This window comes from Camarhynchus parvulus, chromosome 1A (genome assembly GCF_901933205.1).
Source record: "Camarhynchus parvulus chromosome 1A, STF_HiC, whole genome shotgun sequence".
NCBI lineage: Eukaryota > Metazoa > Chordata > Aves > Passeriformes > Thraupidae > Camarhynchus > Camarhynchus parvulus.
This window is the reverse complement of record NC_044586.1, coordinates 21,902,573-21,928,911: the sequence shown is the minus strand read 5'-3', so window position 1 is coordinate 21,928,911 and position 26,339 is coordinate 21,902,573. Positions and strand designations below refer to the sequence as shown.

General features: G+C 53.1%; 2 protein-coding genes across 2 annotated transcripts; one reads left to right on the top strand and one right to left on the bottom strand.

The window, feature by feature from the left end:
- Positions 1-6,581: 6,581 nt before the first annotated feature.
- On the top strand, positions 6,582-14,183 carry LGALS2 (galectin 2; the record flags this gene model as incomplete). The annotated part of the gene is given in 5 exon segments (XM_030959809.1): positions 6,582-6,616; positions 6,618-6,648; positions 12,466-12,548; positions 12,760-12,919; positions 14,037-14,183. Coding segments are annotated over 5 exon segments (456 nt in total), but the record flags the coding sequence as incomplete, so codon positions are not given.
- Positions 14,184-15,009: 826 nt separating this feature from the next.
- Positions 15,010-23,205, bottom strand: CDC42EP1 (CDC42 effector protein 1). The gene is made up of 3 exons (XM_030960983.1): positions 22,914-23,205; positions 18,576-19,460; positions 15,010-17,554 (listed from the first exon to the last, which is right to left on the bottom strand). Exons 2-3 carry the CDS (start codon positions 19,018-19,020, stop codon positions 16,758-16,760), a joined length of 1,242 nt encoding a protein of 413 aa, XP_030816843.1. The 5' UTR covers positions 19,021-19,460; positions 22,914-23,205; the 3' UTR covers positions 15,010-16,757.
- Between the last annotated feature and the right edge of the window lie 3,134 nt (positions 23,206-26,339).

The following is a 26,339-nucleotide window of genomic DNA, read 5'->3' as shown; positions in this document are numbered from 1 at the left end:
AGCATTGCCTCAGGATGATGGCTTATGCCATGCAGTTGTTATCAATCTTCTTGCCTTGGTTTTGAGCAATGCCACGGTGCACGGCTGGGGGACAGGGTGGGCTAGGGACTGTTCCCAGCAGAGCCTTGTTGCCATACTTTTAACCCCATGGATGGGAGCTGTGTTCTGCTCCTTGGCTTTCGGGGCCAAGGGTGAAACAGCTACACCCTGTAAGCCCAGGTCCTCAGAAGGCAGGTTTTTGAAGTGCCATCACCTGCTGCCTGTATATTTATCCTCTAATTTTCCAGCGTTTTCCTCGTTGAAGATTGGGGAATGTCATGCAACAGGTCGTGGGTGAGTGTGTGGGATGGATGTGTGTATGCTAGACTGAAACTGGGAAATGCTCTGTCTGCTGGGTACGGCTGAACTGTGGGTTGTGACTCAGTGTCCAATACTCCATGCTATGCATCATTGGCTGCATTTGACCTTCTGTCGTGTGGGGTGGGTGAGATATTAGGAGAAAATGTTGTCCAAGCAAATGAGGTCAGTGTGGGGGCCTGCTGCTGGATGCGGGGATCAGGCAGGCCTGGGCACACAAACATGTGGAATTTGCCCCTCTGGCTCTCCTGCTTGAGGCTGGCAGAACAAGGAGCCCATGGAGCACATGCTTCTGCAAGAACTTCCCATGCACACACACCTGTGTCCTATTTCCCCTGCCACCCCAAGCCACATCAGGTTTGGGAGCTCAGCCAGGGGGCAGGACAGGGGCAGAGCTCATGTATCCCCATTTAACATGCTGCTGACAGATGTGTCCCCCAGCCAGAAGAAGGAGCAGGTGCCTTTGACCAGCCTCTGCCTTATCTCCACTTGGAGGGGCTTTGTTCAAGCCACTCACTGTTCCCCTCAGCTCCACAAGCTTTTCAAAGGCAGTGTCCACGTTCTGGATCTTGCTGCAACCATCTTGCACTTTTGCTGTCCCTGATGAGCAGCACAAGCCCCCTCATCTTGGAGGGGGGGAGATGCTCCTAGCAGAGGCTGTTCGTCTTTCCACAGTGGTTGCTCCTCCCCAAACAGAGCAGCTTTGCATCTGGAGTAGCCTGGTTCCCCGCAGCGATGCTCTGGCTGAATTTCAGGAGGGTGCTGGGATTTGGTAGGGTTAAATGCTGTCATGGCATGGTTCCAGAGTGGGCTATGAGACTTCCCTCTGACTGCTGTGCTTCTCCTGCTGGTGTCCAGAGCTAGTGCGAGGCACTCTTCAGCTCATCCTGAGCCAGCTCTCAGGGAAGCCGTGTCTCTGACAGAGATGTTCAGGAAAGATTCCCACCCCTTTCCTAATGAAGCCGAGTGAATAATAGAGATGTTCCTCAGGGATGGTGTTGTAAGCAGTGCTACGTGCACGTTCAGGACCAGAAAGCAGGTCTCCACTAGCTTTTCCCTGCTGTGTGGATGTGTGTCCCATCCTGACAGAAGATAAGATATCTGCTGCAGATGGGAACTTGCCTGGCAGTCACAGCCACCTGTCCTCACATCGTGCTTATCAGATCTCCCAGCTTGGGAAGTCTGTTTGAGTCTGTTTGTTGGCAACGTGTTTGAGGCTATTCAGCCTGGGATATGATAAGATTAGTCTGGGGTGAGTCGAATTGAAGGCATTTAGTTTCAAATACTCTTTTCCTCTCTCTGGAGCAAGCATCCTCCATCCAGGAATCTGACTGCAATTAAAGCCTGGTGTTTGTTTTGCTGCTGGGGGCTCTCCAGGAGGGGAGCAGCACAAAGAAACTTGGAGGCAGCTAGAGAGACACAGCCAGGTTCTGGCCGTTGTGTGTTGCCAGTGGTGAGGAAAAAAAGGACAGCAGGAAAAGGCACAAACTGGAAGGAAGGGAAAGAGAGCCAGAGAGAACAAAGAGCTTGGCATGACTGCTGGGAATGCAAAATAAACATCCACTGTGCTCCAGTGAGGGCTTATGTACTACTGGCTACATGGGTCAGAAACAAGAGTAGAGGCTCATGGGTGCAGTCCAGAGAGGGGACAGGACACCTGTGTGGGACAGGGTGTCCCTTTGTGCCCAGTGTAGTGCTGGAAAGGGAGACTAGGTGTCCCATCAGTGCAAAGCAGTCACTGCCCTGCTCCCTGGAGTATCTAGTGGAGATGAAATACCTCAGGGCAGTGCTGTGGCCCAGCTCTTTCCCTGTGTCTCACTCTGAAGGTCCATAGGTATTTTTGGTGCCCTTCCCTCTGGAAAGTGGGAGAAGAGGAATATGGAGAGTCATTTGTGTGGGCCTGATCTTTTCTTAGATCTCCTTCAGATGCCTGCAGTTTCCTCTTTAGATGCCCATTTCCTGCACTGAGTTAGTCATTTGGGGATTTGGACTCCCTTTTTTTTGGCAGATTTCTTTCCCATGTTCATCTGGTTTGGTTTTTACTGTTTCATTTTGCAGTGCCATCAAAGGGAGTTTGTTCAAGCTGATTTTGCAGCAATAGATAGTTTTGACTTGACAACCCCATCCTTTGCAGACCTCAGTCGTGGCCTTGGGTCTGGGGTGGGTCGCCCCTTCAGATGCTCTCAAAACTGCTGTGTGGTAAGGTGGCTTGCTGCTTCCCAGTGGAGATGAAGCATGCTTGGCTTTAGTGACGTGAGCATGGGAGAACAGACTTTTTTTTGCTCCCCTTCTTTCCAGCCTATGAGCTGTTAATTCTTGTGGCTTTTCAAAACTTGCTATTTCTCCCTTAGCATTTCTTTCTCTTTCTTTTTTTTCCAGTGGATGAGCCACCATTGGCATTGTGCCTCGTGTGTGTGACTCAGATGGATTCTGCTTGTCTGAAAGATTCCTGCAAGTCCTCAAGAGTTGTCCAACCTGCCTGGGCTCAGCGCAGGAAGCCGTGAGAATCACTCTGAAAGGGAGTCCTGCAGCCTCGCTGTCCCTGCACGGGATGGAGGCTCAGCAGGCACTCTCGCTTCTTGCCCTTGCTGTGCTGGGGGATTGAATCCGGGATGGCTGCTCTGTGGAGGGAGGTCCCCAAGGACCTTTTGCATAATGGTGCAATGCTGCATTTCTTTTTTGCTTATTCCCGTTCCAGCCAGCTGGTCTCCTGCTGTCTCTGTTGTTGGAAATGGTCCCCTTGAACTCAATGAAATTGGGCTTGGGGCATCTTGGAAGTGCCATGGCTTTCACTGCAGGAAGACTTATGTTCTTTGAATGCCTCTGGTTTTCAGACTTCATTGGACCCACCCAAGGACTGATTTTTTCCAGAGGCACTGAATGCCTCAGTATCTCCTGCTGATAGTAGATGGTGTGATGAGAGATCAGTATCTTTGATACTCAGCTAGGGGACAGAGCTTCCTTTTAGCTTTTTGCACAGGTTTGCAGAATGATTTGATTTGATTTGATTTGATTTGATTTGATTTGATTTGATTTGATTTGATTTGATTTGATTTGATTTTGAGGCCATGAAAACTTTAGGATAAGAATCCAAACAAGAGGAGTTGATTTTGGATGTGAACTTGGGTGTCTGTGCCTCAGTTTCCTCTGGTGAGGGAGCTACCATCTTCTTTGCTCAATGGTAAGATAAAACTGTTGTAGATGGTAATCTTTTGGTGGAAGATGCAAGTGGACCTCATGAAGCTGATCCTTTGTGGAGTGCTCTTTGGAGGATCCTTTTCCCATTAAGCTAATAATATCTCATCCAGAAGATGTGGGTAAAGCTGTGTGATCCCAAAAGTCCCAGAGAGAGAGAAGCTGTGAGCTTTCAATACATCTTCTATTTTCCAGTAGGGAGGCTTTCAACACAAGTGAATTATTATCTCCAGGCATGTTTTTGAAAGCCTTTCCCACAACCCGCATTCCTGGCATGCACCTATGAGTGAAAGAATTGGAGAAATGAAGTCTGGAAGTGGAACTGGGTGGCATGCCATCAGTCCTCTGACCTCCTTTCTCCACCCTCTGCCAGTTGTGTTCATTCTCCTGCCCCTCAGCCAAGCTGGGGACACAGAAGACATCACTCATCTGGATGCTTGGCTTGATAAAAATTACCCTTTATCAACCAACTTCCTTGCAAATGAACCACCTTTTTCCCCTTCCCCGTGCACAGCTCGGACCACACAGAAATGTTTCTACAGACTTCAGAGCTGCTTGAGACAGACACTCCCTGCAAAGGTTCAAGGATATAACTTGGAAACCATCCATCAGAGCACATTTGAGCTCCCCCATGGAGAGGGAGATGCCAGCCACCGTGGCACCGCCGCCCTTCAGACAGAGGAGGGAGAGAGATGGGTCTGAGGCTGTACTTGTTCCCTGTGCTCTTCATCTGCTCCACTGCTTGATGCAGATTCCCTTTCTCACTGCTGCCCCTAGCCCTGAAGAAAGGTGTGGGGTTTCCCCCACATTTTAGTTCTTCAGCTATCTTTGTCCTTCCTTCTTTTTCCCCACTTCCTAAGGAAGAGAAATTGCACCCTACAGCTGAAGAGGGGTGATGTTCGTGGAGCCTGCTGGATGCTGATGGCCTCTGATGTCTTGCCCTCCAGTTTAGATCATGGATGCTACTTCTGTTGTTTCCACAGGTGCTCTGGATGATGCACCGTGAGGGAGCTGAGGGGGGTGGCAGGAGATTAACCTCTAGTCCTTTGTTCCTTCCCATTTTACCTGCTCTGGAGACCAGTGCTTTCTCTAGAGGAACCCTCCCACTCTGGGTAACATCTTAGGCAGGAGCTTGGTGCTCCTGGGCACCTTTTTCCTTGGGCTCATCCTTGCTTTGGCTTCTCCTGCATCTCCTGGACAATCGTCTCCTGTAAACACCCTTCAGATCCACAGACCTGCTTACCCAGTTTCTTGCTTACCTCAGTGTTTGGCTGAGGTAAGTACACTTTGTTCTTTCGGTCCTCCTCCGTTAGGAAGCTGGCTGACTTTCAGAGCTCAGGGATCAATCAGTAGGTTGCAGCACTCTGCTGAGAGACCAACCAACATCTCTTGACTAAAGGGGAAGCTAGTCCTATTCAGGAGTTTCTGTACTGGCAGGTGAAGGGCTGAGCATCTCCATTAGGAGGTGGTGGAAGCTTCTGCTCAGTTGTAGCCTGAGCCCTGGCCTCTGAAAATCCACCCCACAGCCCTCTAAAGCAGGGGTCATTCCCCCCTAGGCTTAATGAAGAGAGGAAATCAAAGCAGAAACAGGCCTTAATCACAACTGCCATGAGGAACCACAATCAGGGCCCAGATGAGGTCAGAGAACACAGTTGAAATCAGGTCACTGCTTGAGATTTATTGTGTGGAGTTTTTCTTTTTTCTTTACTCCCGCACTGAAATCTTTCCCCAGAGGCTATTCAAGGAAATAAATAGCCAGTGGAAAGGGACAATAGCTTGCTGTGGAGTACAAATTATATGAAGCAGTAGGAAATAATAGCAGAGTAAGCAGCTGCTACTCCGAGAAAGAATGCATGGTTGATCTCTCCAGCTCCCTTTGCCTTGAGCAGACACTGATGCCTGGTCCAAGGCACAGGCTCCCTCGGTGCCTGGAGTGCAATGTGGGTACCTTGTCCACGCTGCAGTGCCATTCTCCAGTGCCACTTCTTTGGTGCCTAGTTATCACCAAGCCTTTCACGAGGGTGCTAAAGGGATCTCTGCCCTCTTCTTGCAGAACTTGGGTTGATGTGGGGACAGTGGCACTTGCATCCATGCACCCAGCATGGCTTCCTTAGCCTTCCTCTATCTTCCTGATGCCTTCTAGATTGAGCATTATCTCTGGTGGTGACCTGTGTCAGTCCTGCAGGGGGCTGTTCATAGCTCATGTTGTCTACAGAGAATGTGTTGGCTGCCCTCTGCTCTGAGCCCCTTGCAGCCCTTCCTCAGAATACTTGAGAGAGATGGTAGGGATGATTTTGGCGTGCTGGTGTGGCCAAATCCTGGGGGCTGTCTCTGCCACAGAAGGCCCTGAGGATCCTCTAACTGCTGAGTCTACCTTGGCTGGGAAGTGGGGAAATCTGTGGGTTTCCTCAGGGCTTCACACCTAGCTGGCTTATCTCCTGCCCAAATAAGAAAACAAAATAAATGCTGCTGCCAGCAAAGATGCTGCCGAGGATCTTGGCAACCTGCTGGGGAGGGTGGCATTCAGTCTGTTCTCAAAGGCTGTGTGGGTGCCCTGTGGTTGAGGTGGCAGCTCTAGGCTATGGTACAGCATGCTGTATGCTGTCTGGAGGCACCCAGGGTCCTGAGATCTGTTGGTGCTCCTGGTGGCCTGAGATCACCTCAGGACTAGCAGGAAGGCTGGGAAAGATTGTTGACCCCAAAATCTACCATGTGGGACCTCTACAATAGACCTGATGCATTTTATGGGGAAAGCACTCTGCAGAGGACCTGCCCTGCCATCCTCCTGGCTGAAAGCCAACAGCCTTGCATTAGGCTCTTCCCTTCTTAAAATATGTTTGGGGTTATTTTGTTTTCTCCATGCAAAATTGCAGGCCTGCCTGCTCCCTGCTGGAAGCTCACCATGCTCTTGGGTTGCAGGGGCCCCCACTCTCACACCAAGAGACTGCCTGTTGGTCTTTGCTGTCCCTCTGGGAATGCAGCAAATGCTCCTCTGGTCACAGTGATGTGAACATGGGTTTCCCATACCAGTACAAGCCAACTGCCCTCTGGCCTGGGTAAAAATCTAGGGGGCCCTGGAAGGGTGCTCCCAATCAGGTGTCCTATTATAGGATCATCTCTCTGGGGAGTGAGGGGTTCCTGGATCCTTTGCACCAGTGGCTGCCAGCTTCCACAGCTATTGTTTATGTTTTCCTTACTGCACAGATCCTCCACCTCTTTTGCAGATGCTCTTTAGCCGGATTTCCTCTTTCTTTGGGATTTACATTCCCATGCTATCATTGTTTCCCCAGGCTTTCTGCTTTGCAGTGTCAGCAGGGAAATATCAACCTACCCCGGTCATCCTCCTTTCATCATCCCAATTGCCATCTCCAAAATTCTCCAACTGCAGTAGAGAATTTTGACTCTTCTGGGGTCCCTAAAGTCTCATTCCCTTCTGATGTGGGGAGCACATACCCGTGCATGAGGGAGACCATCTGCACAGGGCTGGTGTCTGACCACATGGAGGCTCAGCTCTGCAGATGAAGGAAGTCGCCAGTGCTGGCAGAGTTGCTGCCTGGCTTCCCACTATTGTTCCCAATGGCAAATAGAAGGGGGGTGAACGCCCCTGCTGAGCATTGTAGGAGGGGGTAAATGTTATCTTGATAAAATCTCATGGCCCCTCTCTGAGCAGCTCATGCCTCTTTCCTGCTCGTCTCCCTCTCTGCATATTCTCGCATCCCTGGTACTTGTGGCTCTGCACTCAACTCTCTGCACGGGGAGATTTACTCATCCCTCAGACAGAATCACACAATGGGTCAGGCTGGAAGGGCCCACAGGGGCTCATCTCCTCCTCGCCCAACCTCCCTGCTCTAGCAGGATGGTCGCAGAGCACATTGCACAGGATTGCATACTGATGGTTCTGGAATATCTCCAGTGAGGGAGACTCCACAACCTCTCTGGGCAGTCTGTTCCACTGTGCAGTCACCTGCACTTCCTCACGTTCAGGTGGAGCTTTCTGTGCATCAGTTTCTGCCCATTGCCTCTTGTCCTATTGCTTGGCACCGCTGAGAGGAGTCTGGCTCCCTCCTTCTGACACCCTCCTTCAGATGCTGATAGACATTGGTGAAGTCCCTTCTCAGTTGTCTCTTCTCAAGGCTGAACAGGCCCAGCTCCTTCAGCCTTTCCTCATAAGAGACATTCCACTCCCTTCATCATCTCCCTAGCTCTCTGATGATGGACCCGCTCCAGGAGCTCCATGGCTCTCGTGCTGAGGAGCCCAGAACTGGACCCAGCAGGAGACGCACGCTGCTCTCCCTCAGGCAGCTGTAAGGAAAGGGTTAGTAATTTGCAGTATATGCCTTAAACAAGGGCTTGGTGGTGAACTTGTTGCAGAAAAAAGTCATGAGTGCGTGTGCACAACCCATGAAGGAAGCAAGGTTTCAGTTTTGGTTCAGTTCAACTGAACCAAAACTGTTCAGGTCAAAGTTCAACTGTGGTGTGTTGGATAAGAAGTGAACTACTGTGGAAGTGCAAGAAGTGGGGTCACAAATAGGACACTTATTTTTTGAGGTACTTGTCTCACACAACCCCCAGAATCCTCTGGTGACCATCAAATTAAGATCTGAGTATGCGTGATGGCAGAACCATGCCTACTCTTGCCTCACATGCTAATGTGGAACTGAAAGCCACTTCTACCTCTGCTTTTTACCCAAATAAGGGACTGCAGAAATTTTGAGGAAATAAAGTGAACTGGATGAGACCCCACCATCAAGAAGCCCAAGGCACAGAAGGACCAACGGGAGGCTGCTTGATCCATGGAGGTGACCACCTTCTACTTGCCTTATCTCGCTTCTTCTCCTCCTCTCTTTCTCTCTCCCTTTCTCTTTTCCATATAAGATTAATTTTGTAAAATAAAGTCGGCATTGTTGAACTGGCATTTAGTCTCCTTTCCACATTAATTTGGGCAGATGACTTCAACAGCAAATGGTAGCATTTTAATTGGCATCACCATTTTCTGGCCCAAAGTGCCGTTCAACAGTTCCGAACTTTGACTGTTCTTCCCAGCTGCTTAGAGATTGACTCTCTCAGAGAGATTGACCAAGCCGTTACTGTTACTTTTACTGTCCCTCTGTGGGTGACAGCTTTCTCCTGCCTGGTGTGCCCAGGCTGTCTCCTTCTGAGGGAGACTGAAGGAAAAATGGTTATCAAGGGTGACCAGTGTAAAGCTAAAGTTTTACTCTCTCCTGGAGAAGTTTGGTAGCTGCCTCTCTCCTCCAGGGTTGGAATGGGTATAAACTAATTGTGATAATGTAGAGGCAATAGCTGACCACATCACTAGTTTGCAGGTCAAATGAAAAATGGGATGAGGAAAAGGTAAGTTGCCCATGAAAGGTAAGAAGGTAAGTTATTTGTGCAGTTTTGGGAGGTTGTTTATCTTGTGTGCAAAAATCAAACCTGCTACCTGAAAAGGGTTGCAGATGTAAAATTCATGAGTTTGAAGTCAGAAAATGAGGTTCTTAGAACAGTGTTGTCTTTTGAGAATGGGGCACAGGAGAAATTGTAAAAACTAATAAATATTATTTTAAATAAAAATGAGCAATTAGAAAAACTACAGTCTGCAGCTAAACATGAGAAAAAAGACATGCAGAAAAATCTAGGCAAATTACTTGATAAAATCCCACACGAATCATCCTCTAATTCAGTCCAGCACATCTATAGGGTGGTATATTGTCAGGATCTTGAAACATGGGATGGGGACATTTGGTACAGTGATGATGATTTAGAGGCAGACTCTCACCCTACCCCAAAAGCAGAAAAAGTTCAGCCTTTAATTGAAACTGAAACTGTGGATGAGGGGGGTGGAGAAACCCACACTACTGTTCCCTGCAGAGTAAGATACATTGCTGGAAGAACATTCTAGATGTTCAGGGGAATATGAAACTGAATACAAGTTTCCCTTATGGGCAGAGATCAGATCTTGCTGAATGAGGAAGAGGCAGAAAGATTCTGGCGACATAGAGTGTTTTTAACTACTACCCCAGGTAACAACCGTAACTACTCATTGACTACCTGAGCTGCCTGCTGGGCTGGGGGCATAGACCCAGAGGACACAGGAAAGTCTGATGCTGTTTAAAATGACAGGATTCTCAGATCTGGCAGCCTCTGTGCAAAGATCTCTCTCTGCAGATCTGGCAGCCTCTGCAAAAGGCAGCGTGTATTTAAGCAGTGTATGAAAGCAACATCAATTAAGGAGAGTCCTGATGGTAGCTCCTGTCAATCTAGCCCTATTAACTCCTCCCCTTCCTGGCCTTCCAGATAGGCTGAAAACGTTTGTATCAAATGCCCAAATTCACATACAAATGGATATTACTGCAGCAGTGGCACAAGCACCTATAGACCAAATTCACATACCTACCTGGTATGAATTCTCCCAGGAAACAGAGAATTATTGATATGGGATATGGGATGGGTTGGAGCAACCTCTGGGAAGCCACCTGAACCCCCCTGGTGGGTCTGTTGAATTTATACCAGCACAGCATAGCCAAAATCTAAATCAAGACTTGATTCAATTAACAATACCCGCTGCTGCAGGTATTGATAGGGTGGTGACAGAGCTAAAGTTTTCTGTGTTACCCTTGGGAAGTGAAAGATAGTTCTGGAAAAATCCATCAAATTATTGTCAGATGGATAATGCCCTTCTGTTAACCCACTGTGCATTGGTTAGACAGAAACTGAGCGATTCTGTTTTATGGTTTTTCCAGGTTATAAGAATCCTGCATATTAGAAACTGCACCTAGAGCCGAGGGTTCTCCTATTCCAGCCTTAGGCATCCACAGTGGTTTTTAGCTTTTCTGTGTACTATGTTCTGGGGGTTTTAATTTGTGTATGTATCTCTAAGTGTTGTTTACAAATTTAACCAAGTAATGAAGGTTAACAAGTATGACATTTATAAACTGTGTTGGAAAGATATGCCTTGGTTTAATATGTTTATACTTAATGAAAACAAGCAATTGCAGCTTGTTTGCTTTTGCCTAAGTCTGTAGAAGACCCCCTTCTCATGGGTATATTTACTAAGACTGGAATACCCAGGATACTGTTCAGACAGCAAATCCTTACTCCCCAGATAGAAAGCGAGTTACTGTGCAATTTAGCCAGCCATTCAGTTTTGCTCCAGTATTTGAGAAGGGGACCCTGGGCTCTGTATTATCCCTGGGATGGCTACAGGGTGGCAGTGTGATATGAAGGTGTGTACAGGTGTGCTGTGGACACAGCAGTGTGGTGAGAAAGAGACCCAATGCCAGAAAACACCATCCCCAGCACTGGTTCCTGCTGGTTCCATGCTCAGCCCTGGAGGTTTCACCAACAGTTTCAGGTCCTCCACAGTAAACAAATTTCCCAAGCCTGCTGGATTTTATGACCCTTTGCTCGTGGGAAACACTCCAGGGAAGGAGTGCTTATCAGCACTTACTTCTCCTTTCTTCAGAGTGTTTTAGGGAAGGGTAGAAGCTGTCTACCAGCTGTCTGTGCAGCAGCAGGAGCACTCAGCTGCTCTCTGTCGGGCTTGGGAGGGGGACTGAGGGATGACTGGTCTCCTGAGCCTTGACCTCCTCCTCTGTCTCCCTTTTCCACTTGACTTTTGGAGTCTTAGAAATCAGGGGCACTGTTTACTGAGCTCTTACCTGGGAAGAATACAGCAGGGAGGATACTCTCCTGTGAGGACAACATTCCTATATCTAAGGGTTAGGGAGGATGGGACTGTTGAACCTGATGTGGCCTGGTGTGTGGCTCTTCAGGCTAAAAAGTTTGGGTTTGGATGGGGCTTGGATGGGAGGTTGCAGAGAGCTGCCACATATGGGTACTGCAATCCACACAGCTGAATCTAGAGCCACAAGAAGGGAAGGAGCTGGGATGCCACTATGCCACTCCTGCGAAGTTCAGTCCATAACTCATGCTATCCAGAGGGGATGTGTTGGTTGTCCTCTCCTCCAAGCCCCTTTGAGCCCTTCCTTGGAACGCTGTGGAGAAGAATGGAGACCATTATGGATTTTGGAGCTGCCCCTTGCCACAAAAGGAAGGAGCTGGGATGTTCTTTTGGGTGAGCTGTTACACACAGGAAAGAAGTGAACATGGTGGTCTCACCTCCTTGGCCAGCTGGGAAGATGCTTGTCCTATCTCATGTCTAAAGTAGCACCCCAAAGAGCTCTGTGTCATAGTCCTTCCCCTGGGAGCCCACCAAGGAGGCTGGGATTTGCTTTTATTTGCTAGAATCCCTAGTAAGAAGTGTACATATGGAGGTTTTTTCCTAGGATCAAAGTCTTCTGGCTTAATAGCAGCTGTTGGAGCTTTTTAGAAGCAGGAGTCATGTTAATGTGTAAGCCACAGGGAAGTTTAGAGCTGTAAGGTCCTATGTTCAAAGGGTTTCTGAGCTAAACTGCTGGTGTCTCCCTGCCTGGTTACTCTGCCCTCTGAGGAAAATGCCTGTAAGCGCTGCTGCTCCTGTCCTCTGTCACCCAGGGTCCTCAGCTCAGCAAGGCTGAGTGAGGCCGGCGAGTCATAGCCACTCTCATCACTTGCATTTCTTGGGCAGCATCGGCTTTCCGCCAAACCCTGGACAGTGTCCCTCTGCTTTAACCCTCTTTGTGTCTCTGCTCTCCTGCTTTCTCTTCATTCTGCTGAGGACAAGCCAGTTTTCACTTCCTCTCTCTCAGATGTCTCTTCTCTCTTGCGGGTTTCACTCAGCCCACTCTTCTCTCACTGAATGCGAAGTTCTTGCAAGACTTGCAGTGTAGAGCGTTTTGTCATGAGAGGAGCACCAGCTGAGAGCAATTTATGTTCTCCTGGCTGGGATGCCTCCAAGCAGCACCCTCTCAATGGCAGTGCCAAGTCAGGAGGAATGGCTGAAGGAGCCCCACAGACTATTTTTCTCTGCCTTAGGGAAATATTGAAATCTTAAACCTGAATATGAAGCCTGGGAACACCCTGAAGGTGAAGGGCAAAATATCTGCTGATACTGTTGGGTAAGTACAGAGAAACCACCTTGCCACGCCGGGGTTGGAGGTGGGCTATAGAAGAAGGTGGTTTTCCAAGGTTGCCAGATACAAAATAGCACATTGTTGTGCCACCAGCAACACTGATGGAGGAACGGGGTGCAGAGATGTGTGTTGGATCTCAAGTCTTCCAAGACCCTCTCCTGTCCATGCATATGACTTTCCTCATGCTCCTTTACAGCTTCAGCATCAATCTTGGCTGCAGCTCAAGAGATCTGGCATTTCACTTCAACCCCCGCTTCAACGAGTCTGTCATCGTCTGTAACTCCAAGTGCTCTGATTCCTGGCAGACGGAACTCCGTGACCGCCACCTCCCTTTCTTCAGGGGCTGCACTGTCAAGGTGGGGGTGCCAGCATGGTATCAGGGGGTATGTGGGGTGTGTTTGGGGTGATAGGGTGTGAGGGGAAGCCCCTGGTTAGCAGATTCCCATACCATAGTTTTCCCGGTCCCGCCCAATACCTCCTGCTCCCTCACAATGGGCCCTCTTCTGGTTTTTGGTCCTGATTGCCATTTCCACTCCTCTTTCAAAATTGCAATGTTTCTGGGAATTTTAAGTGAGTTCTGTTTGTAAGTTCTTCCTGGCCCCTCTGTCTGCCCAGCAGGGGAGTGTACCTGGGGCATGTATGAAAGTAAAGGGAGTCTCCAAGAAGCAGGGTTTTGCTGCTGTTTACCTTATTTCTCTTCCTCCTTCCTATGTAAACACAGGCTTTAAGGCAGCCTCGAGTTTGGAGCGATGTCCAAAAGCCTCTCCCTGAACTCTTCTGTCCTAATTACTCCTGGATCCATGCTGCCAATCTGTCCTTTCTCTCTTCCTGCAAAGGGATGCTGTCCTAGTTGCTGCCTCACCTTATCTGATGTCCCAAATCACTAACTGGGCTGCATTTAGGAGCAGTTCATTTAGGATTAACAGGGCTGCATTTAGGAGTAGTTCCTATATTTGTGGAGAGAAAGCTTGTTTCCTCAGACAGAACTGGCTCTTGGGGAAGGGGTAGTGAGGTGATGGCTTTGGGGAACATTGCCTTTAGTTTTCAATGACCAGTGATGCATTCTTGTCCTGTCTGCTTGTGCATGTTTATCAGCAAAGCTCCTTTTTCTGAGTCTTGGTGAGCTGCTGAGGGCATTAGGGGGTCAGGTTTATTCAGGAGAACAGTGGTTGTACACCTTCCATATGCTCTGTGAATACATGTAAAGGTATACCTGGGTTTAGCCACTCTGAGTTTACAGTTTGAGTAGCTGAAACTGCCTTGGGAGAGATCCTGTCCCCAGTCATAGTCTGTACTCCTGCTTAGACCCTTGATATCAACTGCTCATTTCCTGAATCACCCTCACGCAACCCCCAGCACCTTGATTAAGGGTCTGACCCTCTTATGTAACAGTCAGGCCTTTTGCCTAAAAGCTGACCTCTGAATACCCTCTTTGCTCCCAATTCCTGCCCTTCTTTTTCTTTTTTCTCCCAGTTCTTCATTGAAATGCTGTCAGACAAGTTCCGTGTGAAGCTGCCGGACGGCCATGAGGTGTGCTTTCCCAACCGGCACGGCTACCACAACATCACCTACATAAGCATCGTGGGGGGCCTCAAGATCATCTCCTTCAAGCTCACCTGATGGGCACTGCTTCCTGGCTCTAATAAAAACCCAAGCCAGTGGAAGACTGGCTGTTCCAGCTGCTTTGTCTTCTGTGAGAGCTCTGTGTCTCTGTACAAGCCACTGACCAAGCCCAAGGTTCTCCCACCAATAGGAAAGAAGCCATTGTTGGATAATGCCAGGTACCTTCCAGGTCAGAACAGGCTGTGGGCTTGAAGGGATGGTAGGTAGGCCAAAGCAGGCTGTAGGTGGGGTCCAGGATGAGGACACCATATGATTGCTGGGGAAACGTTTGTGTAATCTTTTCACAAAGCTCCATTACTTCCTGCAGTCGAGCTTTTGGGAAGGGGGGATGGTGAAATGGGAAGGAAGGGATTAACGTAAATGAAGTGGCATTTGATGTGGCATTAGGTGCTACAAAAGTGCATAATTAAAAGGTGGCATGGGGAGGACAACACAGGTGTGCCCCCAGCCAGCATTTCTGTCATAGATAAGGGATTGTCTCCAACTTTCCCTTCTACCTCACCTCACTTATCTGCTGGCACATTCCAGTCAGGTTAGCCATTACTCTGACATTTCCATAGCAGATCCTACTCATCAAAAACGAGGCAGTGGGATTTGGGCTCAGTTATGAGGCTACCTCCTTGCACAGGACTACAGGCAATTAGTCCCAATTATTACATGCTGCTGCTCTAATTGTAAAGTACCTTGCCAGCCCAAAAGTGAGACTGATGTGTGACAGCAAACATTGGGACACCTCAGGCTGGGTGGGAGGAGAGCAGATTAGAAGAACATCTTACAGAGAGCCTGGTCCAAGGCAAGGTGGCAGTGTCCTTTCTCTCCCTTTCCACTGCCAAAGATGGAGGGATTGGTGGCTGGGGTTCCAGCAGACATAGCAAGGAAGACAATGAGGTCACAGCAGCCAAGGGGACGCACCAGAGGTTAGTATCAAAACTGTTTTAATAAGGACAGTAATAAGTGCATGGGATACAGAGGGGAGGCAGAAAGGATAATTCCACAGATATGGATCTTTGGTCTTGTGTTATGGTCTGGGAAGCAGAGGGCAGAGGGGAGCTCATCCTGAGAGCCCAGGTCCCCACCCTGGAAGGTGCAAGGGAGAATAAGGCTGATCCTGCTGGCTGCCAGTGGCCAGACCTGGGGACTTCCTGAAGCTGGTGCCTGCCCTGGTTTGCTGCTGGTGGCTGGCATGAGGCAGCCCCTTGGGGAGGCTGGGGAACATGGGCTTGTCCTTAACCTTGGTGGCCTGGCTGCAAGTGGCACTTGCATGTGCAGTATGTGCACACCCTGCAGCTGTTTATCCTGCTCTGCAGAGCTTCCTGGCAAAAGCAGCTGGGTGGCGGGAGAGATGCGTGGGAGCAGAGTCCTGCAGCCATGGCCCAGCATCTCCTCCCACTGCACACGCCCTCCTGTCCCAGAGAACAAGGGGGGTCCTGTGAGGGTCCCCCCGGTGACCTCAGCCCCTGAGCATGTTGGCTCCACACCGTGGCACAAAGGCGCTTCTGTGAGGGCCAGTCTGCATGCGGGCCAGCGTGGGGACAGCTCATTCCAGGGCAGCTGTGTCACCCAGAGCCACCCGGCAGGGGACATCAGCCATGATCCACAGCACCCTTGGGAAGGGTGCGCTGCAAAGAGGGGTGTGTGTGGGGGGAATGGGCAGGGGACAGGATGGAGATACAAACTGCCACCACCACCACGAGGATGGTGGCACAAACCAAGTGGCTGCAGAGGAGTCTCCTTGTTCTGAGGCAGGCAGAGAAGGGATTTTTAGGTCCTGAACAGCCGAATTTGGTGACCTGACAACCTGCCTTTGCCACCAGTCAGCCAAGAAGTTTCTCCCCTCTCAATTGCTCTGGGGAGTGGGGGTCAGGAAGGAAGCTGTCCTAAGTGATGCCCAGCAGCAGGAGGCAAGTAGAAACATTCCTGATTATTTCTGTGCATGCTCTCACCTCCTGAACACCAAGCCCACAGCTTTTTGAGGGAGGCAGGGGAAAAGAGAAAGCTCACCTCTGTGGGGTTTGCCTGCCCTTGGGACCCCAGCTGACCTTCCCCCCTTGATAGATGTGCATGTTCTGAAGGGTCTTGCACCGGCTGGAGCTGGGGAAACCTAATCCCCTACGTGCCAGAGCTATCAGTGAGAATATCTCTGGGGAGGCACGTGTGCCATTGCAGAGGATGGTTGGGGACATCAGTGGAAGGATGGAGTATGTCCCCAGACATGCTGGTGGAGCCAGGCTGAGAGTTGAGAGAGAGGTGCTGGGGAGAATGGGATGGGGTAGGAAGGATTTGGGGTTCCTTTGGCACATGGGAATGTTCCTTTGATGTCTAAGGGCCGTGAGGCTGGAGAAGGGGTGCCATGCCTGGCTCTGTGGAGCCCACTGGCCCAGCCCCAGGGAGCCCCCCCGGAGATGGGCTCTCCTCCTGCCCTCCCCAGCCTGCCCAGTGCCCCCACTTGGCAAGGAGGTCACCCACTGGGTCTGCTGGTGACACTGGCACCAGCGGGTGGGACACAGGGAGGAGGGCAAAGACGCTGGCACCAGTGTCTCTGGTGGGGCCTGTGATGGGCGGGATGGCTGTTCACACCTTGACTTCATCGTCCTCTTCCTCCTCCTCATCGGCATACTCGAAGGAATTGCTGCGGCCCCCTCGGGCACCGCTGTGGCTTTCCTGCAGGCTGGAGAGCTTGGTCTCCTCCTCCTCCTCTCCTTGGTTCCATCTGGCCTCGGGGGATTGGCTCTCCCTTGTCACTCGTGACCCCCACAGGCTGCTGCTGGGGCTCTCCCACGGGGTCTGTGTCCGGGCCTGCCGGGGACCCTCACCCTTCTCCGAGCTCCGAGGGGTGCTGGTCCCACCGTAATGGCGGGCCAGGACCTGGGCTGCTCGGTCAAATTCTCCAGCCTCAATGGTGCAGTCGTTCCAGTGGCCTTGCCACGGGGACCCTGTGGACACTGCCCCTGGCCCTGAAGCCCAGACAGAGTTCGCTCCAGCGCCTTCGATGGCACGTGCCTCTCCATTGGCATGGACCGACAGGCCCGGCAGTGAGCTGGCCCCTGACACGTTGCTCTGCCTGGAGTGGTCCCAGAAGCTGGATGCTGCCTTGTCCTCTTCATGGGATGCAGGCACTGCTGGAGGGACCCTGTCCTTGGTCCCCTCTTCACACAGGAGGTGTGGGCCATCCTCCCTCGCCTCGCTGCCATTGGTTTCAGAGAAGCTCATCACCTGGAGGAGCTCGCTCATCAGGGAGGGCCCCAGGTCGAGGCGGAAGGACAGCAGGGAGTCGGAGCGATCCAGCTCATCCTCCCCAGGACAGGTGCTCTCTTGGGCCTTTTCCAAGCGAGGGACACGAGGGATGGTACAAAATCCAGACTCCAGCCCTGTAAGGCAGAAGGTATGGCTGGTGAGGGAGCAAGCCTGACTTACTTCTGCAGGGGAAAAGGGACGCTGCTGACAAAGTGGCTCAGGTCATGCTCCTGTCAGTGGCACTGGCCTCTAAAGGACAGGTCAGTGTCTCTGTGGACATCTCCAAAGCCCAGAGTTAGAGCAGAGGGTCTCCGGGTGGGCTCTGGGCTCGGTAAGATGGCAGTGGGGCTGATCCAGGCAGGTGAGACCAGGAGATGGCAGCATTGCCTCAGCCTGCCTTTCCCTCTGAGCCCGGCCACCTCCCCCGGCTGCTGCAGGCACCCCAGATCCCACCCCCACCCTGAGACCTTCTGCTCCAGACCTCCCTCCCTGGGGAAAAGCCGAGCACAGCCCGGCGCTGTGAGGCTGGAAAGGAGCCACACAGATGTCCTGTCCCATCCCTCCCACAACCCTTCCCCAAAGGGCACCCTGGCTGGCAGGGTGGAATGTGGACATGATGAAGAAGGGTGGTTGGAATCCCTAAGGAGATGGAAATGTAGAGGTTGGCACAGCTAGGGACAGGGTTGCAGCAGCTGTGTGGAGGTGGGGAAGGCCATGCTGTGGGTCCCCTTGACCTCACTACCTTGGAGTGGGAATTGCTGCACTGTCCCAGCACCTTTTTGGCTTCCTCAGGGAGGCTGCTCAAGTGAAAGGTGTAGGGCTGAGGGTAGATGGGGGGTGCTCCCTTACAGCTACTGCACACAGGCTCCCAGCTGTGTGGGGCTACAGGAGAGGGGCAGAAACAGAGAAACCATCCCTGCCCCGCTTTGAGGGACACCCTGGGAGGAGACCTTCCAAGGGCAGGAGCAAGGACCATGGTTCAGAGCAAGGTTAGGATTATCTGCTTGGAGGGATTGTCAAAACCGGGAAGTCTCAAATATCCCATCTCTCCTTAAAACCCTCACTGGGGAGGGAACGGAGGCATGGAGCAATGGACAAGGGCTGCAGAGGGTGTTCAGTACCTGGGCACCAGCCTCTGCCTTGTGCTGCACTCACCATAGGCCTGGTGTGTTTTGGAGAAGCTGTTGGAGGCACTTTTGAAGGAGAATTTGCTGTTCAGGGCCCGGCCGGTGCTGTCTCCATCATACATGGCCTCGTTGAGCTGCGGCAGCGAGACGGCGTTCTTGATGATGGGCGAGACGGCGGGGGGCGCGGGCGAGGCGCCCACCTGGCCCCCACTGCCCCGTCTCTTCAGCGGGCTGCGGCGCACGTGCCGCAGCGTCCGCGCCAAGAAGTTGTTGGGCTTGGCGGCGTCGGCCCCGCCGTGGTTGCTGAGGAAGGAGGTGTCCCCGAAGACGTCGCCGCCGCGCCCCACGTGCATGGTGTGCCGGAAGTCGCCCAGCGGCGGGCTGATCATGTCCGGCGTCAGCTCCGACTTCAGCCGCCGCTTGCCGTGGGAGCCTGACACCCAGCTCAGCACCGGCAGCTTCCCCAGGCTCATGTTGCACCCTTCAGCCTGCCTTTGAAAAAGCTCCAAAAATCAGCCCTCACCAGGCTTCCGGCACTGGGGTGCTCTGTCACATCCCCAGCCTCCCCACTGCTTCTGCTCCAATGCTCTTGGGGTGACAGTGCATGGCACTTTGGCTCCTGGCAGGTTTCCTGCTTCCCTGCACTATGTCGTGCTCATGAAATCACCCTCAGAGGGTACCTCCCCAGTGGTGAGGACAGTGGTGGCACACAGATGTCCCCTGGGGGTGTCTGGGTCACTCCCCGTTCTGCAGAGGTCACTGAAGGCTGTGTCTGGTCGTGGACTTAGAGGTTAATCCGCTGTCTTCTACTGCCGCTGGGTGAGTGGGAGCCAGTCACGGACGGCGCAGCAGGCAGCAAAGAGAGCTTCAGGTGGACTGGCAGGGCAAGAGCATTCGTCCCCTTGTTGGCCACCTAAACAAGGCAAGGGGAACACTGAAAGCCTTGAACAGTATTTTCCCAATCCCATTGGCTGTATCTACAGAACTGCTTGAGGAGGTTAAAGGCTGTGCATAAGGCAGTGGTGAGCTTGCTACTGGCTGCCCCTTTATCTGGCCCTTCTCTTGGGGAGGAAGAAAAAGGCTTTCCTCCAAAAACATGGGCTCTCCCTCACCTTGCTGACCTACCTCAGTATGCCTTAGTTTCCCGTCTGCAAAGCAGCTTTGCCAGACCCACGCCACAACACAGGCTGAGGATTTCCCTCGGAGGCAGAACCTCCTCCCAGAGCAATGCCCTGCTTGGCTGCCCCAGCTCCTGGGGCGAGAAACCTCTCCCTCCTTTTTGCTATTCAGATGAACCCTTGAGGAGAGGGTGAGGCCTGGGGCCCATGTGCTTCTCAGGAGGAGTGGTGGGAAGCAAAAATGCAGTATTTGTATATTGCTTTGTTTGTCCTTCACTGGCTGGGTCCCTGGGAGCTGGGCAGACATGTTGGAGAAGCAGGGAGTTAGCAGTGTGGGGAGGACAGCTGCTCTGCAGACAGGGGAAACTGAGGCACGGCAAGGGAGGTGATTGCCTGAGGCTGGAGGAGAATGTGGGGTGGGTCCCTGCACTCAGGCAGGTCCCAGAGGCAGCGAGGGGCAGGCAGGAAGCAGCAGCTGGATGCACGGCAGGGTGATGACCTCCCAGTCAGTGGAGAGGACTGTCAGATCAGCAGATCCCCCACTGGCGTGCATAGCAAGTGGGAGAGGGTGGGATGGGGAAAGGAGAGGATTTGGGACATCTCAGAGTATTGGTGGCCTGGGAAGCCAGCTGGGGATGTATCCTTCCCTGGGCTCAGCTCTGTGGCTGGGACATCAGACAGAGCTGAGTCCCTCCAGCAGGGCTGGCTGTGGAGGGACACCAAGAGGTGACAGAGGAGCCACTTCTCTTATCTCCATGTGCTGGGACCCCCAGTGCTGCATGGCTTCCCCTGCTACATTCCCTGCCTCTCCTGCTGGTCCATGCATTGCCTTGGAGCAGCCAGGCAGTGCCAGGACGGCAAAAGCTCTGGAGAAGGGAAGTCCTGGACATGAAATTGCTTTCCTGGCTGGCTAGACGCATTTTTGCTTTGCCCTGGCCTTGTTTGCTCACCCGGGGCCCCTCTTATCTGGCAGGGGTTAATGACTGGAGAAGGGAAAACAAACCTCCCCCAGCAGCGCCCAGCACCATTGGCTGCCTCCCCAGGGTGGCAGTGGCCTCCTGGGGTGGCAGTGGCTGGTGGCAGCAGGGACAGAGTGGTGGCAGGTTGGGTTCCTGCTGGCCCCCAGCTGGTGCAGCTCATGTCCTCCTCCTGCCCACAGACACCGTGCAGTGCTGCTTTGCAGCCGGGGTAAACCAGGCACGTGGCAGATTTGGGGTGAGGGGATGGCTGGGGAGCTATTTCCTTCCTGTGGTGAAAGCCCACCCATAGCCATTGGGTCAGGGGTCTCCTGGAGTGCAAAGGAAACTACTGGGCTGGTCCCTGCAGCACAGCTGGGGTCTTGGGAGCACAGGGAGAGAGATGCAACCATATTTTTGAGCTGTCCCCAGGGTCTCCCAAGGAAAGCACGTGACTCTCGGAGAGGGGATTACGTGAACTACTGCACTCAAGTTTTCCCCTTCCTCTGCATGTTGGAGCCCCTGAGAAGTCCAAATTGGGGACTGTCCCCTTTAGCATGTACTGACCAGCCAGCGCTGCTCCTACCCCCACCCAGACCCCCCCACAACATAGCTGCCCTGCACCCCCCTATGGGGGACATCACACCTTGGGATGGGGTGGGGAGGCAAGGAAAAGGGGGGATGTGGGAGGAGAGCATCCCCTTGTTCCCTATCTGGACAACTATTGAGTGAGGGAGTGGGGTGGAGGAAAGTGTTTCTCCTTCCTTGTCTCTTGGTCACCACAGGGAAGCAAGCCAGCAACTCCTGGCCCCTGGCTCTCCTTACCGGCTGGCAGGCAGCAAGTACTGGGAAGAGGAGGGAGGGAGAGAGTGAGGGAGGGAGTGAAGCAGCTGGTGCCCAGCCCTACCTGGATGGCAGGTTTCTGGCAGGCCTGTTGGGCTTTACCTCCTTCCATTCTCCCTCTTTCTTTTTTTTCCTTCTGTCCCTGGTGTGGCTCCCTGCCCCCTTTGAGCCCTCCCCTTCACCCAAACAGACTCCTCCAGGCCAGGGAAACTCGTGATTCTGCGGGCAAAGGGTGACCTGGGTGCTGTCCTTTCCTCCACTGGGCAAAGGGACCCCTCTGCCTGGCCCTCTCTCCGTCCGGGTGCCACCTCTTCCATCTGGCAGCCATTGCTGTTCGCCAGTTCCTGGCAAGCCAAGCCCACAGCCCACCACCGCCTCTCCTTCCCTGGCATACTCTCTCTGCCTCCCTTCTTGCCTCCTCTGGGAAGCCCCCTGCCTTCAAAGACCCACTGCCAGCACTCCTCCTCCTCCTCCCAGCCTGTTCCCCCCTGAGTTCAGCTGGTTACCACTGGTTTTCCACTAGCTGGGAATGGCCAGAGCTGTTCTGCTTGCTGGGAAGAGCGGAAACCAGAAAGGGGGGGAAAATAATCCAGATGTCTAGTTGGATAGAGCTGCTGAAAGCAGCCTCTTCCCTCCCCCAAAGGGGACATACTGCAAAAGAAATTTGGGGTGGTCTCAACAGCAGGAAGAGCGGGTGGAAATGGCTGTGGGTGGCCAGGAAGGCTTTCCCAGCCTTCCTGAGTGATGAAAAACCTCCCTTTCCCCGAAGGAAGGGAGGCAGAGTTCCCCTGTTGGGTGACTGCTTTGGGATGAGGAAAGCCAGCAGGGACAGGCTCCTGGGGAAGGGGAAAGGGGCTTGGCTGGCTGGGCTGGGCCTCTCTCAGCTTCCCTGGAGCCGTGCCGGGCAGTAGGCAGCCGCCTAAATCTGACTCCTGTGCTGCGGGCTGCTATATATACACAGAGTGATATCTCTGTATAACAAGGATATTTTTCCAAGCAGACATTCTGGGACACAGAGGGAGGCTGGAGCTATGGAGATGGGCAGTTTCCAGCCATCTCTTCCCTGCCCACTTGTGAAAAAGTGCTCCCTTTCTTCCTCCATACCCCTAAAATTGAGGTGCCGAGAGCCTGTGGGGCTTTGAGGGGTATCCGGAGCAAGGTTTGGGAAACAAGCGTCCTCCTGCCTTCCCCCATCCGTGGGACGCTCTTCTCACTCCCTTTCCTTCCCGCCTCTCCCCCCGTCCCGTGTCCCCTCTCCTCATTCCCAGTTTCCTGTTGCATTCCTGCTTTCTGCTCCCTTTATTTTTACCATCCTTCCCGTCTCTATCGCCTTGCCACCCCTCCCGCTTCTCCCCTCTCCAAACACCCTTTCCACCCTTTTCCTTCTGGTCCCACCACCCCCCTCTCCCCAGCTCTACAAACTGATGAACCAAAACTTTCAGGATTTACCTCTTTCGAACTAGAGTTATTATTTTTTTCCCCGTCCTCCAGACGAAAAGTTGCGAGACACTCTCCGCAGGCCCCTGTAACTTGTTCCAAGGATTACCGGTGCTGTGCTCCGGGATGCAGTGGGGGAGAAAGGGGAGGCATTGTCCCCTCCTTTTCCCACGGCTGTCCCCCCAAGGCTGGCTCTCCCAGGCTGACGCCCTGATGCCACGGGAGAGAGGGAGCGAAGCTGGCGGGGAGGGGACGTGGGAAGGAGGAGGGCGGGCTGCAGCACTGCCGAGCCAATCCTCGCCTCGGCAGGGAGACCAGAGAAAATGAGATTTATTCCAACTATCCAGGACAGAAAACTTCAGGAACTTCTCTGCCGCTCCCCTCCTCCTCCCCGCTTCCCCGGTGCCATTTCCCGTCTGCCGGCATTGGCCGCCTCCCGCTCCCGGGTGCCGGCTCCAGTGGCTTTGGGGGAAGGGGGGAGGCCAGGCTGCTAACCTGGTTAGAGGAGCCCGGCTGCAGGGCAAAGGAGAGGGGCTTGAACCCTGTGTGTGTGTGCGCGACCCCTCGGGTATCACACCCTGATCCCATATTGGATAGGAAGCTCCCAGTGGTGTAGCACTGCCAGTCAGGACTGGGGGCTGCGGGTGGCTGGTGGTACCAGGAGCTGTGGGTAGCACTGGGGTGGGCATTAGCAGGATGACAGCCTCCCTGAAGACCTGGGCCAGGCTGGTGTTTGTTACGGGGTCAGGACAAGTTAATGCATCAGGACAAGCGTCATACCAGCGAGTGTGTCAGACCAGGCTGAGGGGGTGGCAGCGGATAAATGCAAGGAGGTGTCCTTTGGTGGCAGCGGATAAATGCAAGGAGGTGCCCTTTGGTGGCAGTGGATAAATGCAAGGAGGTGCCCTTTGGTGGCACCAGGGAGAGCTTCTGCCCACACATGGGACACCACATCCCTCTGGCATGGTGTGTTATCCCTTGATGGCCAAAGGGCAGAAGACCCTATCAGTGCCAACGAGGGGCAGCCTGCTGGTGGGTGTAGCATCATCTGTGCCTGTGGTGACACTCACGGCCTTCAGGCTTGGCTTGGCAGCCCTGCTGGGCACCACTTGGCCATGTACAAGCACCTATTCAGGGCCCTGCTCAGGAGAAGGGAGGTGTCTCTGCAGGTGAAGGCGAGACAAGACTTGTTGGGGTTAAGTAGGGCTTGGCTGAAGGGATGACAAGATGTCTGCAGAGGAGATGTCAAAATGGAGCCTGGCCGTTCACTGGGCTTGGGTGGCTTGTACTGGGGTGCCCAGGCAGGAGCACCCTATTGCTCTGAGCTTTGCTAAGCAGCAGTAGTGGGGTTTGGCACTGTTCTCTGGCTTCTCTTCTGCAAAATGGAAGCTGGAGTTTCTGCCTTCCGTGGAAGTTTTCTCCATTAGGAATTAAGACCGTATGTGCATGTTGGTGGTACTTTAAGTGGGTCTGTGTCTTGGAGGAAGATGGAAGTTTAGCTCTGAGAGGAGATGAGCTCAGCCATCCGTGAGGAAAGGAGGAGAAATCATGACATGCGTCTTCCCGGCTTGGCAGGGGTATGGTAGGCGTCCTTCCCCTAGGTCCTGCTCAGTGGAAGCTAATGGGGGTGGTGGGAGAGGGAGGAAAAGACCCTTTCTTTGGGTCTCCTCCCTCTGCATGGCCTGCCAGGGCATTTCCCCCCACCCAGCCTGAGGGGCTCTCCCTCACCCCCATTGCTGTGCCCTGCAGCAGGGGCTGCATCAGGAAGCAGAGCCTGGGCGATGGCAGCCACCTCCACTGGGGAATGCAGAACAAATCTTTTCCAGATGGGACAGGGGCCACGTTCTGCTTCTTGCAGGGTGGCCGGCTCTCCACTGCCTCCTTCTCACTCCTACTCCCAGCATCTCTGTGCTCCGGGCCAGGATGAGCTTAATTTCCAGGAAAGCGTCTGGAAATGCCTTCTCCTCAGCATCCTTCCCCAAACCTGTGATCTTGCAGCCGTGCCAGCCAAGCTCTGACTTTTGTACTTCTAGGTCTGGCACTGAAGTGCTTTGGTGATCTCAAGGGTCAGGGGATGTGCCAGCTCTGGGTCTCAGTACTCATCCTGGCCTCTGGCTACTCAGTTACACCCCCTTCTTTATATGCAACAGCCTGGAAAGTCAGTCCATACAATCCTGCTTCTCAGCCTATTTATCCACCTCAGCTGATAAAGGAGAGGTGGCTGTGAGGCTGGACAGTGCTGCAGAGTCACTGTAGCACCCATGGGTGCCCTGGGCAGGAGCTGGACCCCTCCCAGTGCAGCTACCTCATTTACCTTCAGTCACCCCAACCTTTCATCCCATCTGTAACCCTAAGCCCCAGGCAGCAGTGCCAGTCTCACCATGACACAGAGACTGGCTACTGCGCTTATCATGGAGCAGACAAGTGGCCCAGCAGCATTCTCAGATGAGGATTTGCTTTGACTACCACAACATCAAAGACAGGGCTGTGCAAATTGCATCCCCTCATCTTCCCAGCACTCATCCCAACAACACAGGGTTGAGGTCTTATGGATGACTGAATGTGATGGGGAGGAGAGAGGATTGGACAGATGTGGGGGGGGCTGAAGTCTCTGCCCCACACTTCCTCGTGCTCAGTCCCTCATCCTATCTCACTTTGCAGTGCCTTCCACTCACAGACTCAATGCCTGAAGGAGGCTGATACGGGACTCCCCTCCAGTAAAGAAAAACCCTTTTACTCCCTCTCCCCAGTGCCTGGGAGAAGCCAAGGGAAGGTGATGAGGGCATCCCAGCTTGTGATAAGGTGCTCAGCTATGGGATTATATTCCCTGCCCTCAGTTTGCTGCCTTCCCACCTGCCCTCCTTCCCTGGGAAATTTCCAGGGATGGACCTCCAAGAGCACAGCAGTGCTGGAAACTTCCTGAAGAGGGAGGGAGGGCAGGCAGGGGGCTCGGTGGGAAGGGGGTGCCTTGCTCAGTGCACAAGAAGCAGATATCCTGTTGCTGCCCAGGGTCTCTGGCTCATATTTCCTCATTAACTGAAAGTGCTGCTCGTTTGCAGGTGACTTCCAGATGTTTCCATTCTTCTCTTGGGGCCGTGAGGGCACATACCACATGGGTATGGGGATTACTGCCAGCAGCAGGGGGGGACAGAACCCTGCCACGATGGGGATGGGGGTGCAGAGAGCTCCCTGGCCCCACCTGGCATGGCCTCATCCAGCTCCCCCTCATCCTGGGGCTGTCAGGTCCCTTCTAACTGCTCCCAGCCCATGGCCCTCGGGGCTGCCTCCAGCCCATGTCTCGCTGCCCTGGGGAGGAGCTGAAGGCAAAGCCGGTTTCAGGGTGAGCAAGCCAGAGTGGTGGCAGGAGGTGACAGCCTGGGGCAAGGGATAGGTGCAAGCACCCAGCGTCTTGCTGAGAGCATCCCTGGTCTGATGCCA